The 13,601-nt window shown below is 46.7% G+C and overlaps 1 protein-coding gene across 1 annotated transcript in view; it reads right to left on the bottom strand.

Annotated features, from left to right (window-relative positions):
- Nucleotides 1-5,458, bottom strand: part of ITIH2 (inter-alpha-trypsin inhibitor heavy chain 2) — a 30,846-nt gene extending 25,388 nt beyond the window's left edge. The window contains exons 1-2 of the mRNA XM_076349485.1: nt 5,306-5,458; nt 3,669-3,743 (exon numbers count right to left, since the gene is read on the bottom strand). Of these exons, the coding sequence (XP_076205600.1) occupies nt 3,669-3,743; nt 5,306-5,389 (159 nt within the window). The 5' untranslated portion in view covers nt 5,390-5,458. The remainder of the gene's footprint in view (nt 1-3,668; nt 3,744-5,305) is intronic.
- Nucleotides 5,459-13,601: the final 8,143 nt, after the last annotated feature.

The following is a 13,601-nucleotide window of genomic DNA, read 5'->3' as shown; positions in this document are numbered from 1 at the left end:
CGAGGGAAAGGCTGTGGATGTGGTCTACCTGGACTTCAGTAAGGCCTTTGACACCGTCACCCACAGCATTCTCCTAGAGAAGCTGGCGGCTCACGGCTTAGACAGGTGTACTCTGTGCTGGGTCAAAAACTGGCTGGACGGCCGGGCCCAGAGAGTTGTGGTGAATGGAGTTACATCCAGTTGGCGGCCGGTCACGAGCGGTGTTCCCCAGGGCTCAGTTTTGGGGCCGGTCTTGTTCAATATCTTTATCAATGATCTGGACGAGGGGATCGAGTGCACCCTCAGTCAGTTTGCAGACGACACCAAGTTGGGCGGGAGTGTTGATCTGCTCGAGGGTAGGAAGGCTCTGCAGAGGGACCTGGACAGGCTGGATCGATGGGCCCAGGCCAACTGGATGAGGTTCAACAAGGCCAAGTGCCGGGTCCTGCACTTCGGCCACAACAACCCCGTGCAGCACTACAGGCTTGGGGAAGAGTGGCTGGAAAGCTGCCTGGCAGAAAAGGACCTGGGGGTGCTGGTCGACAGCCGGCTGAACATGAGCCGGCAGTGTGCCCAGGCGGCCAAGAAGGCCAATGGCATCCTGGCCTGTATCAGAAATAGTGTGGCCAGCAGGAGTAGGGAAGTGATCGTGCCCCTGTACTCGGCACTGGGGAGGCCACACCTCGAATACTGTGTTCAGTTTTGGGCCCCTCACTACAAGAAGGACGTCGAGGTGCTGGAGCGTGTCCAGAGAAGGGCAACGAGGCTGGTGAGGGGTCTGGAGAACAAGTCTGATGAGGAGCGGCTGAGGGAACTGGGGTTGTTTAGCCTGGAGAAGAGGAGGCTGAGGGGAGACCTCATCGCTCTCTCCAACTCCCTGAAAGGAGGTTGTAGCGAGGTGGGTGTCGGTCTCTTCTCCCAAGTAACAAGGGACAGGACGAGAGGAAACGGCCTCAAGTTGCGCCAGGGGAGGTTTAGATTGGACGTGAGGAAAAATGTCTTTACTGAAAGAGTGGTGAAACATTGGACCAGGCTGCCCAGGGAAGTGGTGGAGTCCCCATCCCTGGAGGTATTTAAAAGACGTGTAGATGAGGCGCTTAGGGACATGGTTTAGTGGGCATGGTGGTGTTGGGTTGACGGCTGGACTCGATGATCTTAGAAGTCTCTTCCAACTTTAATGATTCTATGATTCTATGAACTACTATGCAGTCTACCATCAAGAAAACATTGGGTACTTCAAGCTAACTTTTATCCAGGGCTGCTGGCCCTGACTCCTCCTGTCCTTGTCCATGGAGGAAGAAGCCATGGTGTCTAAGGGAGGAATGTATTACAAGAGATTGCAGTTTTTACGTCATCTATCGGATGCCTAACTTACCATTGCTTTCAAGTTGCAGTCCACAGGCTACTTCTGAGGTGTGACTTAGTAAAACAAGGAAAGCAGATTCAGAGATGTTATACTGCATTCAAAGGAAATTACTTTTCTACTGGGGCATGAAAAAGGTTGAAAAGCAGATGCCCAGCATGAGAAACTACAAAGAAGATGAGATCTACCTGGCATGTCCTCCCAGTTCTTTGAGGTGCTGTTTCCTCATAGATTCACTTGTTTTCATGTGAGTCATTTCCTAAGCAGTTTTTAACACACTGCAATTTCATTGCAGACTCTTCAGACTCCTTTTGGGGATCGTGACCCTTACTGTGAGGTGCAAGAAGAGCAATTTCAAACCTAAGGCTTGGCAGAGTTTGTCTTCACAGTGCTGCAGATGGATCCTGGTCTCTCTGGTTGCATTTATACCCTGGGAGCTGGGGGGGTCTCCAGCCAGCTGATTCCACCCTCTCTCTCCTTTCATATTTCCTTCCTGTGCTGGTTCTCATGGAGAGGAAACCGGGCAGGCAGAGCAGTAAGGAAATAGGTGTGATCTCACCTGGCTCTGGACAGCCAGAGATCAGGACCAAGACTGGAGGACATGCTACAGAACATCCTGCCTCACAGTCTAGACGCAAGCGCCGTTATCTATCTCCAAAACAGAGATAACAGCAGTGCACCATCACATAGAGGTTCACAAGGTTACCTGCATTCCAGCTCATGGGGCGCTCTGTTTCTGTGGTCATGAGGACCATTCACGTATCTGAGACACTGTATTTTTGGAATTACTCAGGAGCAAATATTTTTCACCAGAATACCTGATCTGGACCTAGAAAACAATTCTTTCTATTTAGAGCTAATCAGTAGAGTCTGCAGAGGAGTTCTGTCGTCTTGTTGCCAATGGGCTAGTGACCTCACTGTAGAAAAACACAGTGCTAAACCAGTAATTTGGAAGACAGTTTCCCTCTAGTCATTAACAGTAACTAACTGTGTGCCTGCTGTTGGCCAAGAGCTACTGTCTCAAGATGTTTCACGTAGTTCAGTTTAATCTCATTTATTAATATTTTATTGTGACTCAACTAACATAAGGTTAGCTCATCCCATAGCTGAGATCTTAGTTCTACTGGTTTGCAAAGACTCATTTGATAGGTAAAGGACGGGAAATAATATATGGGAATATAAGGAATAACTGGTATAATGAAACCACTAGTAGAATTGAAAATTACTACATGCGTATGTTTATACCACTATGTGTCCAGAAAGTTGGGGAACAGAGGCAACATAATACATATGGCACTAATACAGACATGTTGGAAAGAAATGATGACCTGAAGGAGTGCAGCTAGAGAGGATTCCTGCTTAGATCATGATTAAATTATTTAAATACTCATCTGGCAAATGTGAGCTGGCTTGATTCATATTTGTGCTAAAATCTTCCATTTTTCTGGCAGTGTAATTGGGGCTTTAGGTGTCAATAAGTTACATTTACACTCTGTGTGAGGCCCCTTTCAAAAAGCCTTAGGATAAAGAATAATCATGTTTGCCTGTGCTTAACTTCAAAGATGCTGGAAAATCCAACTTTACTCAAGAGGTTCTTTTGTTTTCACTATACTGAACAAGCTCAAGAAGGGCAGCACCAGAGCTTTGGTGGAGGACAAGGTCCACTCTGATCATCATTTGTTTCATTCAGTGTAATAAAAGTTAATACTTTCGAACAACTGATTTCATTATTATTATTGTTAATTACTACTGTGTAAAACACAAGAAAACTCCTGCAATGCTGTTTTAAATGTTTCTGTTTCAGAAGCCGACAGAATACAATAATCTGCAACCCATCAGCATGCTGGAAGCAAATTTTCTTCCCTGGTCTCAGACTCCACCAGCTCATTACCCATGTGACACCGTGCTGCACTCTTTTGACTTGAGTTAAATATGAATGGATGGACTACCTGCAGTACTGAAAGGTTTCAGCCTACATTGCCAGTGTCTGAAGTCCTTTTCCATTTTCTCATGGAAAAGCCCCAGCAGTATCAATGGGATTTTTCCGACACATGAAGTGAGACAGACAAGTATCTCCATTGTTTAGCATCTGTATTATGTTCCTTAGGAGCACAGATACGGAACAAAGCCTTGTTGTGCTAGGTACTGCATAAACGATAGCAGCAGTTCTTATCCCAACAAGAGATATGGAGGTCTCAGTGCATATAAGCACCTGCTGGTCCCACCTGATTGCACACTCACAATCCTTGACATGGAACAGGCTGCCTGGAGAGAGCTCCCAGGCATTCTCGCTTCCCTTTTTTTGAAGCATTTCTGGGTACTGTACCTGGTACCTGCCATTTCTCGTCTTGGAGCTTGAAGGAAATCCCTCAATTTCTAGGTCAATCAGGTTTTCCACTTCCTAGAGGAGAAAGAGGAAGAAAGAAAGAGCTGTTGCTGCTGCCTCACTGTTTATCACTTGATTTATTATTGATTAACACTCTAATAGAGTTCCAAAGGGAATTTAGCTCCCCTTGGTGCAAATGGGGAGCAAAAGTGCAAACATTTGAGACCAAAATGCTGCATCTTTACACATTCAGTTTCCATCTGTGGCCAGCTAGCTCTATACATTCTTATAAGACCATGACCTTTACTATCATTTTACAACCTTTCCTTCTGAAACAAGGACTAATATTTAACACGCTGAAATGCCCATAAAGAACAAGAGGCAGATTATCATCAGGATGGGTCCAGCCATGGTAACTACAGCATTTCAGATACTGATCTCACTTAAACCAGCAAGTTCAGAGAATTTCTGCTCGAACCAGTAGAAATTGTCTCTGGTTTTATACTAATATACGTGAGAACTGAATTTGTCCCATTGACAGCAAAGGAACATCAGGTCTTTTCCAAGTGCAAAGCTGCACTGATTCAATTAGAAGCGTGGTTCTTACACCACAGTAATAGTCTTAATTAAAGTTTGTTAGAAGTTTAATTTATGGCAATAAAGGAGTTTAAGTTCATGAGTTGCTCTCCAACTTATATGATAGCATATACACACTGAAATTGTTCAAGCACATTGATGTTAAACTGATACAGCATCTATGGTTAGAAAGGGCCACAGGTCTGGAATATTTTTCCTGGGAATTACAAACTCAGGATAAAAATCTCACTGTGTCATGAAAAGTGCTGTAAGAAGATAAAAAAAGAGGATATACCAGCTCACTAATTCTTTTTGTTAATCTTGCAAAGGAAAAGAAAGCTTCACACCATCCCTGCTGAGTTCACAGAAATATTGCAATATGGCAATGTGGAAATGGGTATAGACACCCAAACCTAAGTTCACCTGAGTCCGGGGGTTTAAATTTGGACTCAGCTTCAGAGTCAAAGCTATAACTGTACTTCTTTTTATCATTGTATTATCCTAAGCAATTACAAGCTCTTTTATAAATTACCTCATCCCTCTGCTGAGGAATGTACGGTCAATAGGATCGTAACTCCTTATTTGAATTCCTGTTAGGAAAAACCTGAGTCCATATGAAGCTTTGTTGAAGTTCATAGTGGTTCATACAGGAGACCCCATCCACAAAGATATCTAGGTGCTCTGTTTCTGCTTATTCCAGGGAAACAGGATATAAAATATGCTGAAGTTCTGAACATAGAAGCCCACTTGAATGTTTAAAGGTTAAAACCACCAGAAAAGGCAAAGCTGAGGTAAAAATATGAATCCTGCTTGAAAAGAAACTTGGAGTTATGCTCATACTATCTCAACTTAAATAATATTAAAAAAGCAACACTACAAATGACAGGTGAAAACCAATTATCAGAACAATCCCATTTACAGCTAAAAGTAGAAGAGAAATCATGAGATACAAGCAGAGCTGTGAAGCAATGACCCAATTCTGCTCCCACAAAAGCCAGCTGCAGCTTCGATGTTGACTTCAGGAAGGAAGGGAGACCTAGGCCCTGCCTGGAAATACTCACATCTGGGATTTCATCGATAACAAGATCAAAGCTTCCTACTCCAGAAATGAGGAACAAAACCAGGAAGCAGAGCAGATGCTTCATTTTCTTCCTGCTTGTCTCCTGAGAACAGCCCGCATAGGTACTAAACACAAGATCTTTCCTTCTCTGAGACAAGTTCAAGGAAACAGCTCAGGGTTATGCAGTATTTTGAACAAAGTTTTGAAACGCTGACTTTGTTTAGGCCGTAGGTAAATATTTGCCCTGCAACGTAAGTCTGAGCTGTGGTGCCTGAGCAAGGGTTATCCAAATAGTGTCTTCACTCGCCTCTGCGCTCGATAACAGCTCAGGCTTGGATAGGCTCACTTCTTGCTTTTGTAGCTTCCCATGATGTTTGACTAGTTTCCTGCTAGGCTCAGACCTTGGAGTATCCAGAACTTTGAAAGATCAAAGCAAGAACTCGCTCCTAGCTTGTTTGTTTATAGTAAATGAAGTGAAGACTGGTTCTCAGAGTGATAGAGGCAGCAACATTTTGCTTCTCCCAGGGTCCTCCTACCCAGCCGTCTCACAGGGGTTGGCAGAGACCTTTGGGCTGGATCCTGACCCACACAAATACCCTTTTTCCACTCTAGCTGGGAAAGGATCATAGCTGGTGGTGGGATAGCTCTAGTTTTTCAAAGTTAGTCATGTGAAAACATCTGATGGTATTTTCAGATGCATGTTGTACGGCTCCTGGGTGCTTTTGAAACTGTTTTGGCCTCCCTGCCTCTTTGGGTACTTCAAGAGATGGGATAAAGTAAGCCAGCAAAGCAAAAGGGGAAAAGAAGGGAGGAAGCAGGTTTCTGGCAAAAGGAGCAGGGTACCCCTTCCATTCTTCCAGGAAGAAAGGAAATTTGCAGACATCTGAGCAACCTCAATGGAAAATTACTATGTGAACCCAGGGACAAAACAGTAGACAAGATTACATATTATGTTATATTATATTATATTATATTATATTATATTATATTAACTATGTTATATTAATTATAGTCTGTTATCTTACCCTATGTTATGTTACTTTTTGATGTTTCAGTGAAAGACTTCTGCAGCACCAGTCTGCTGTTACACATCCTTCCTCCATCTTTTCAACAGATTGTTTCTCAGGCTGAGACCTGAAACTGCATTCGGAGGTTCACAAGGAACCCAAGCAGAGTAGTGACCTTTCATCTCACTGCCATGTAAGAGCTGCCAAAGGTGCTTAGGAGAGAACATAAAAACTGGAGCAAGCACTTAAGGTCTTTTCCAAAGACCCTCCTAGTCTCCAGCTACTTGTAGCTATGGTACATCCTGATCAGGAGATGGTTTCCATTTATTTAGCAGTCCTCAGTTAATTTATTTTCCAAAAACCTATCATCTCCTCTGAAGAGATTGGATAAAAAATTATCATTCATAGCATCCTGTGAGAAGAAGTTCTACACCTTAAGCATACACAGAACGAACCATGGCCTTTTGATCACTTTGAACTTGTCACATGATAGCTCCATATACTGTTTCACAGATGTTATGCTGGAAGAGGCATTGAATAATTAGTCCTGATTTGCCCTCTCCCACAGTCTTTTGGGCAATCCTGGATGTTAAACTTGGAGATGACATAGCTCCAGATTTACTAGAAAGCTTAGGAGCCTGTAGGCTGTACCCAAACTAGTACACAGCCTTCACAGCACGTGCATCTTGCTTTTGCATTGATCCATCTACACAATGGTTCTCCACACCACTTATTTATTACTTGCTCCCTAAGCTCTGGTTCAGTTCTCAGATGGTGCACATGTAGAGCCTGCAACATTGCTTCTCCTGAAAAGACAGTTTCTGAATGCAGAGGTCACTCGATAAGCAGTTTTGCATCCCTCAGGCCCAAACGGCATGACCCGGCCAGTCTTCCCCTCCCCTATGTTGCTCCAGATCATCTTCTGTGTTGCAGCTTCCCATGGAGGTGGGGGTAAGTGATGTGCACGGAGGAGGGGAGTGTACAGGAGGAGAATGAGGAGGATGGGAACAGGGTTCTTCAATAATCATAGAATCATAGAATCATAGAATCATTAAGGTTGGAAAAGACCTCTAAGATCATCAAGTCCAATGATAAACCTAACACTGCCAAGTCGACCATTAAACCATGTCCCTAAGTGCCATACCTACACATCTTTTCAATACCTCCAGAGATGGTGACTCCACCACTTCCCTGGGCAGCCTGGTCCAATGCTTGACAACCCTTTCAGTGAAGAAATTGTTCCTCACATCCAATCTAAACCTCCCCTGGCACAACTTGAGGCCATTTCCTCTTGTCCTATCGCTTGTTACTTGGGAGAAGAGACCAACACCCACCTCGCTACAACCTCCTTTCAGGGAGTTGTAGAGAGCGATGAGGTCTCCCCTCAGCCTCCTTTTCTCCAGGCTAAACAGCCCCAGTTCCCTCAGCCGCTCCTCATCAGACTTGTTCTCCAGACCCCTCACCAGCTTCATTGCCCTTCTCTGGACACGCTCCAGCACCTCAATGTCCTTCTTGTAGTGAGGGGCCCAAAACTGAACACAGTATTCGAGGTGCGGCCTCACCAGGGCCAAGTACAGGGGCACGATCACTTCCCTACTCCTGCTGGCCACACTATTTCTGATACAGGCCAGGATGCCATTGGCCTTCTTGGCCGCCTGGGCACACTGCCGGCTCATGTTCAGCCGGCTGTCAACGGAAATAGCATAATGAGGGATGGGATTACCCTACTGTACAGCTTTGTCTCCCTTTTTAGTCCATGGAAATAAATAGACTTTTTCTGACCATATGGTGCCTGACTCTGCACCATAGAATGGGATGAATCCTGCCCTTGCTGGGTCTAATTCGTGCCATGTACAATAAAGGGAGTCCAGACAGAGAGCTCAGAGGAGGACACCAGCTCTGGGGGCATCTATGCTTCATCAAATGACTTCTACCTCCTGGAGTGAGCTGCTCTGCATTTATCACCATTGTAGGCTTTTTGAGCAGAGGGGAATCTCAGCATTAAGATCCCAGGCATGCTGCTTCAAACAGGAGGTTGGCTTACAGCTCTGTGGTACATAAAACATCCAGGTTGGCTTTAAACCATGTAGTCAAGGGACTGACAATCTAACCATATGCCTTGGACTCAGTGTTTACTCAGTCTCTTAGGTGGATTTTGCTCAGTGCTGTGTGCCTGTAGTCCTAGCAGTATTTAAGTTAGCTACCTTAAAGTTAGTTTAGGAATACCTCCATGAGTGTGGTCGGGGCTATGGCTATGACAGGGCTTATCGAGGGCTGCAAGAGCAGCAGGCATGGGGCACCCAGTCTTTGTTGTGTTGACGGTATCTACTATAGCTTGAATTTTCCATCTCAGCTGAGTTCTGTTCACACACGTGCCCCTAGCTCAGAGTGACCAGTCCTTTCTCATCAGAAACGTAAAGCTTAAGGTAGCTGTTCTGGAGGTATCTGGGACCCTGGACCGGGAAGTTAATCACTGCTGCTCTGAAGAGATGAAAAAGTCCTTTTCGAACAGAGTTTAGTTTAGACATTAATTTTGTAACCCCCTATTTCAGTGCTTTCATAATCACCAAATGTGGCTTAATTTTTTGCAGTAAAAATAACGATTGGGAAATCAGTGTGACCACTAGATGGCACGAACTGCTCAAATATACTGTCCAAGAGAGTCCAAAAAGCTGAAATTTCTCAAGGAGAACATACAGAAAATATATGGGAGGAACAAGTGCTGAGGATGCTCAGAGCCCTACCATTTGCTATCAGGTTAGGTGAACTTCCCCAGAATTTCATGAGGAGGACAGGATCTCAGTAAGATGTTTTGTGGTATGTGTCCATTGGGCTGTTTCATGAGTTGTCCTCTCATGGTTGGGATTCCTTTGGAAGGAAGTTTTCATGCACTGTCCTCCCTGAAGTACTTGGAGTTACTGCTGGGCAGAGTCTGTCCCTCAGAATAATTAAACTGCGTTAACTTGGCTTGCACCCGCAGAGGAATGCTCACAATTTCTGTGTCTTATGAGATAGCCAGTTTCCCCTTCCCATATTGAATTTCTTATCTGAAAAATTCCAGTGATCCAGGTAAGAATGGGGTGTACCTGCAAGGCAACACACTTACCCAGGGTGCCTACTGCCCTGACATTCATCCCACTACACACCAACCATTCTGAGAAACGATATACAGACATATAGAAAAGGCTTTCTTGGTGCTTCAACTTTCTTCTCTTTGTACTGCCATTCAACAGAGACATACCAGGTACCAGGACTCAGCAACCTGCCTGTCTGCCCTGATGACCTCTTCAAAGTGGGTTTCACAGCAGTGCCCCAGACAGAGTCAGACATCCCCAGCACCAAGGCCCTTTGGCAGAGACTTCGGGTGTATTTCATCAGAACAATACCAGATTTTGGAGTTCTGAAATGCTCTGCTGGGCCATGGTGCACACAGCTAATGGCAACAGGGAGATCAGCAGGCACTGGGACACCAGAAAAGACCTTTCAGGAACACAGGAACCTCCCAAATAGTGTGAGAACTGGGGACCATCAGGTCCCATCCAGATGTTTCAGAGGAGATTGATTAGATTAAGACCTGAAAGAAAATATTTAATGTAATTCCCTGAACTTCACCATAATTAATTTTACCTCTGGACATTTATCTATGTCTATGTCTGTGTAACCCTTTGGGACTCTTGCCAATTTCTTGATCAAATTGCTGGCTTTGAATGCCACTAAATTCTATGGTTTGGTAGGGCTTTGGGTAGATTTAGTTTGTGGTTCAGACACTTCTAGTTGGGCATTTAATGTAGGTCCCTCTGCATGAGGTGCGTGTCTGGTGTCCCATTCTTCTACCTAGAACAGAGAACTGGAAATCTTTAATTTATGAATCCATGCAGCCATGGCACCGATGTTATGGCTAAATGCAGCTCTGATCTTGTTCCCTCAGCTTCAGTCTGGAGTCTGGAAAACCCCTGCTCTTGAGCTAGAAGGTGCCAACATTTTCTTTAGTTTCAACACTCCCTACAGGGTTTATTTAACTGGTATGGTGAAAATGAGGAAGACTAGTCCTACCCATGAGCCTTGCATGGAAAAACAGGGGGATGCAGATGTGTGATGGCAGAGCATCACCAAGGTGCATGTGTTTGTGTGTCAACACAGAGAGATTCCTTGATATAACATGATCGGTTCCAGGTGAAATGCGTGTGGAAGCTCAGCTGTTAGATCATGCCTCTCCCCAGTCTCTCTGCTCATGCTGGCCGCAGGCATGCCAGGCAATTTAATTTGCTGAGCTCCCACCCAAAGAACAGCTGCTCATCTTGCTAAGTCGGCAAAAGTCAGCATCAAACATGTCTAATGTGAACACACCTGAGTAACTGCTTATCTTGGTCTCCAATGGCATCCCCAGAACAGTGCCTGCCACGTTTGCCCCCAAAATCAGGAGACCGTATTCCAAGGAGGGGGAAGAGGGGATAATGTGAACAACTAAGACCCCAGGCTTAATGTTCACTCACCAAACCTAACCTCATCTGAACCACGTTGAAACACACCTTGGCCTTATTTAGCTACGTGCTGTGTCCTTATGTGCCCTTGCTGAGGAGAGCATGAGCAGAACTGGTTGCTCCTAATCTCTTTGGGAAGGGCAGTGCTTTTCCCAGCTCACTCATTCATGCCCTTTGGTTATCCCATACCTGCTCTAGGGTCCTGTTTTGGTCTGAATATTTTCCTTTCACCACATGTGCTTAGGATCAGCTTTATTGCAATATCTTTGCACTGTCTCACTGTTTTGATTTACTCTGTCCCTCAGCTCCTCACCTGTGCAGTGGGAGAAGCAGAGTGGCTGTAGAAACAAGCTGAATACTGATCAGGAGGCAAAGAGTGATAGCCGGTGAGATGTGGATGTTTTTCCAAATGCCTCCTGAGTCCCCAGTGGTTATTTCAAACTGGCAAACATCTCCCCTTCCTGCCCAGGAACTACTGTTACCTCTAGGGTTAGCAGGGTAGTTTTGACTTGCTTTTACAGGCATGCCTTGGTTTCCTCTAGGTTTTCCAAAACAGTAGGAACATCATCCTCTAGATATTGTTTTAAATGCTCATTTCCAGTATTTCTAAGCATATTCTGCAAGACTTTTGTTCATCCGTGTCCCCTGGTTAGTGAAACATGGACAGAGCAGGTTGAGGAGCAGCCCACCCTAATGCCAGTAGTGAGGGCACAGGAGGCTGCAGCCCAACTTCTCGTGCTACTCCAGTGCACTTCTGTGTCTGAGCTAGACAAGACATGCTGAAACAAACTGGAGCCAGAGGAAAAACACTCCAAACCATTTTTTTGTGTGTCCTTAAACCAGGTCTCAGCCTGAACCATTGCTTCCAAGTCTTTCTTGATTCCCAGCTTGATGGTTGAGCCCTCTTCCATATCCCTTTAAAATGGTGAGGAGCTGAAGATAATGCCTTGACTATCTTCTGGCAGGGACCAGATCGGCACAGCAACCATTTGGAGTGTCTCTGGGGGCCTGAAGCATCCTGCCCTGGCCTCCCTCCAGCTTTTTCCCCCCATCTTCTCTTCTCCAGCCACCTAAGCCCTTTGTCATACCCTGCAGTGCTGCCCAGCTCTGCAGCTCCCATCGGGGATGTGGCCACTCCAGAGGCCTTTGTACCTGCCAGTGGTGAATTGATCCCAGTGGGAGAGGGGCTGGCCAGGCTTTTGATTCCTTCCCTCCTGCTGGCAATGCCAGAAGGGGCCTGTGTGTAAACATAGTGTGTCCTCAGCCTAAGTCTGAGCCATCGATTTGCTAAAGGGGAGTTCCAAAGGTGTTGACCTTGCTGCCCCTTCTCTTTACTCCAGCTCCAGCTCCCCTCATCCCTTCTGAATGGGGAGCAAGCACCTTCCTGCTCCTCCATTACATATGCTAGATTTGGAGGACATAATGCTCCCAGGACATATACTCTTAGTGGACATATGCTTTCAGGTGGGTGCACGTGTGTCTGTCCAGAAGGAGAAACCAGTGGCCCAAGGGTGTGTTTATAAATCCCAGCAAGGCTGGAGAGACATTGAGCCACTCACTGGACTGTCACTGCCATGGACTGGAGCTGAAGCAAAACAGCTTCAGTCCCTGATGACCCAGAGCTGGAAAGGAAAAAGAAAATATAGTGGTTCGAATCCTGACAGGTTTGTGCGTGCAGCACCTAGCACCTGCAAAAAAAAAAAAAAAAAAAAAAATCAAACAAAAAGAGAGGAAATTTGGTTCTGCTGGATTTAAGAGGTTACTGCTGGCATAGAAAAATGAAGTAGTAAATGCATCTGATTTGGGGTTAGGTGAGCGCTGCAGATGCAAGTTCCTGAATGCCTGGGGATGAAACGTGCCCGGTCCGTGCCAGCTGGCACAGCTGTGCCTGGAGGAACGTCCCTGGCAGCTGAGCAGTGGGGACCCAGCCTGCCCAGCCAGTGTGCGCCTTTGCCCTGGGACTGGTCGCGGAGGAGAGGGCTCTGCCTCTGGGAAATGGAGGGAAGAGCAGGAGGCTCACCCCAGCTTTGCCCAGCTGAGAAACTTAGTCCAGATGATAAGAGAGAGGAGTGAAAGTATGGGTCTTGGCCATCTTCGCCAGCGGGGAGGCACCTGGGTGCCTGGCGGGGTGCCAAGGCAAGGGTGCGGAGGGAGCCCTGCCCTGCTCCAGGATGGCGGGCCCTGGGGCAGCTTTCACAAACAAACCAGGGCTCTCCAGACCAGGGAGTAGGAGAAGGTGTCCCTTCAGAGAGGGTGAAACCGGAGGGTCTTACTACTCCTTGGTAAAGCCCCAGCCTTGAAGTGTGTCCTTGGATTGTGCTCCCTAAGGGCGTGGGTAGGAGGGTGCTTTTTAATATGGACTGTGGTGTAAGCCGTTCAGGCCTGCCCGATGCCATGGCTGACCCCATGAGGAGACACCCCAGCAGCCCATCGCATCCTTCTAGCTCCCGCTGGCACTGGGCACCAGCCCTTCAGGCGGGCACTGTGTGACAGCGGCCATCTTAGGCCCTGTCAGTGCCTAGCCAGGTGGAGGAAATGTCTCCTCAGCCTTCCCCCCCAGCCGAGGGCCACCACGGGGCTGGGGTGCTGCTGGTGCCAAAATGACAGGTGGCAGCGCCTCAGGAACCCCCAGCGCCACCCTTCTACGCCGCACGAGGTGAGATGGAGGCTGAGGGCGGCGTCGAGAGGGGCACGGCAGTGGCTCGTGCCCAGCGGCCCACGGGACTCCCGGCTGAGGGGAGTAGCTGCAGGATGGAAACCCTGCAAGGATCTCCTGCAGCCCCTGGCAGCACAGGAAGCCGCCCTGAGT

Source organism: Aptenodytes patagonicus, chromosome 1 (genome assembly GCF_965638725.1).
Source record: "Aptenodytes patagonicus chromosome 1, bAptPat1.pri.cur, whole genome shotgun sequence".
Taxonomy (NCBI): Eukaryota; Metazoa; Chordata; class Aves; order Sphenisciformes; family Spheniscidae; genus Aptenodytes; species Aptenodytes patagonicus.
Note: the sequence above shows the minus strand (reverse complement) of the source record. Positions and strands in the feature narration are given on the sequence as shown.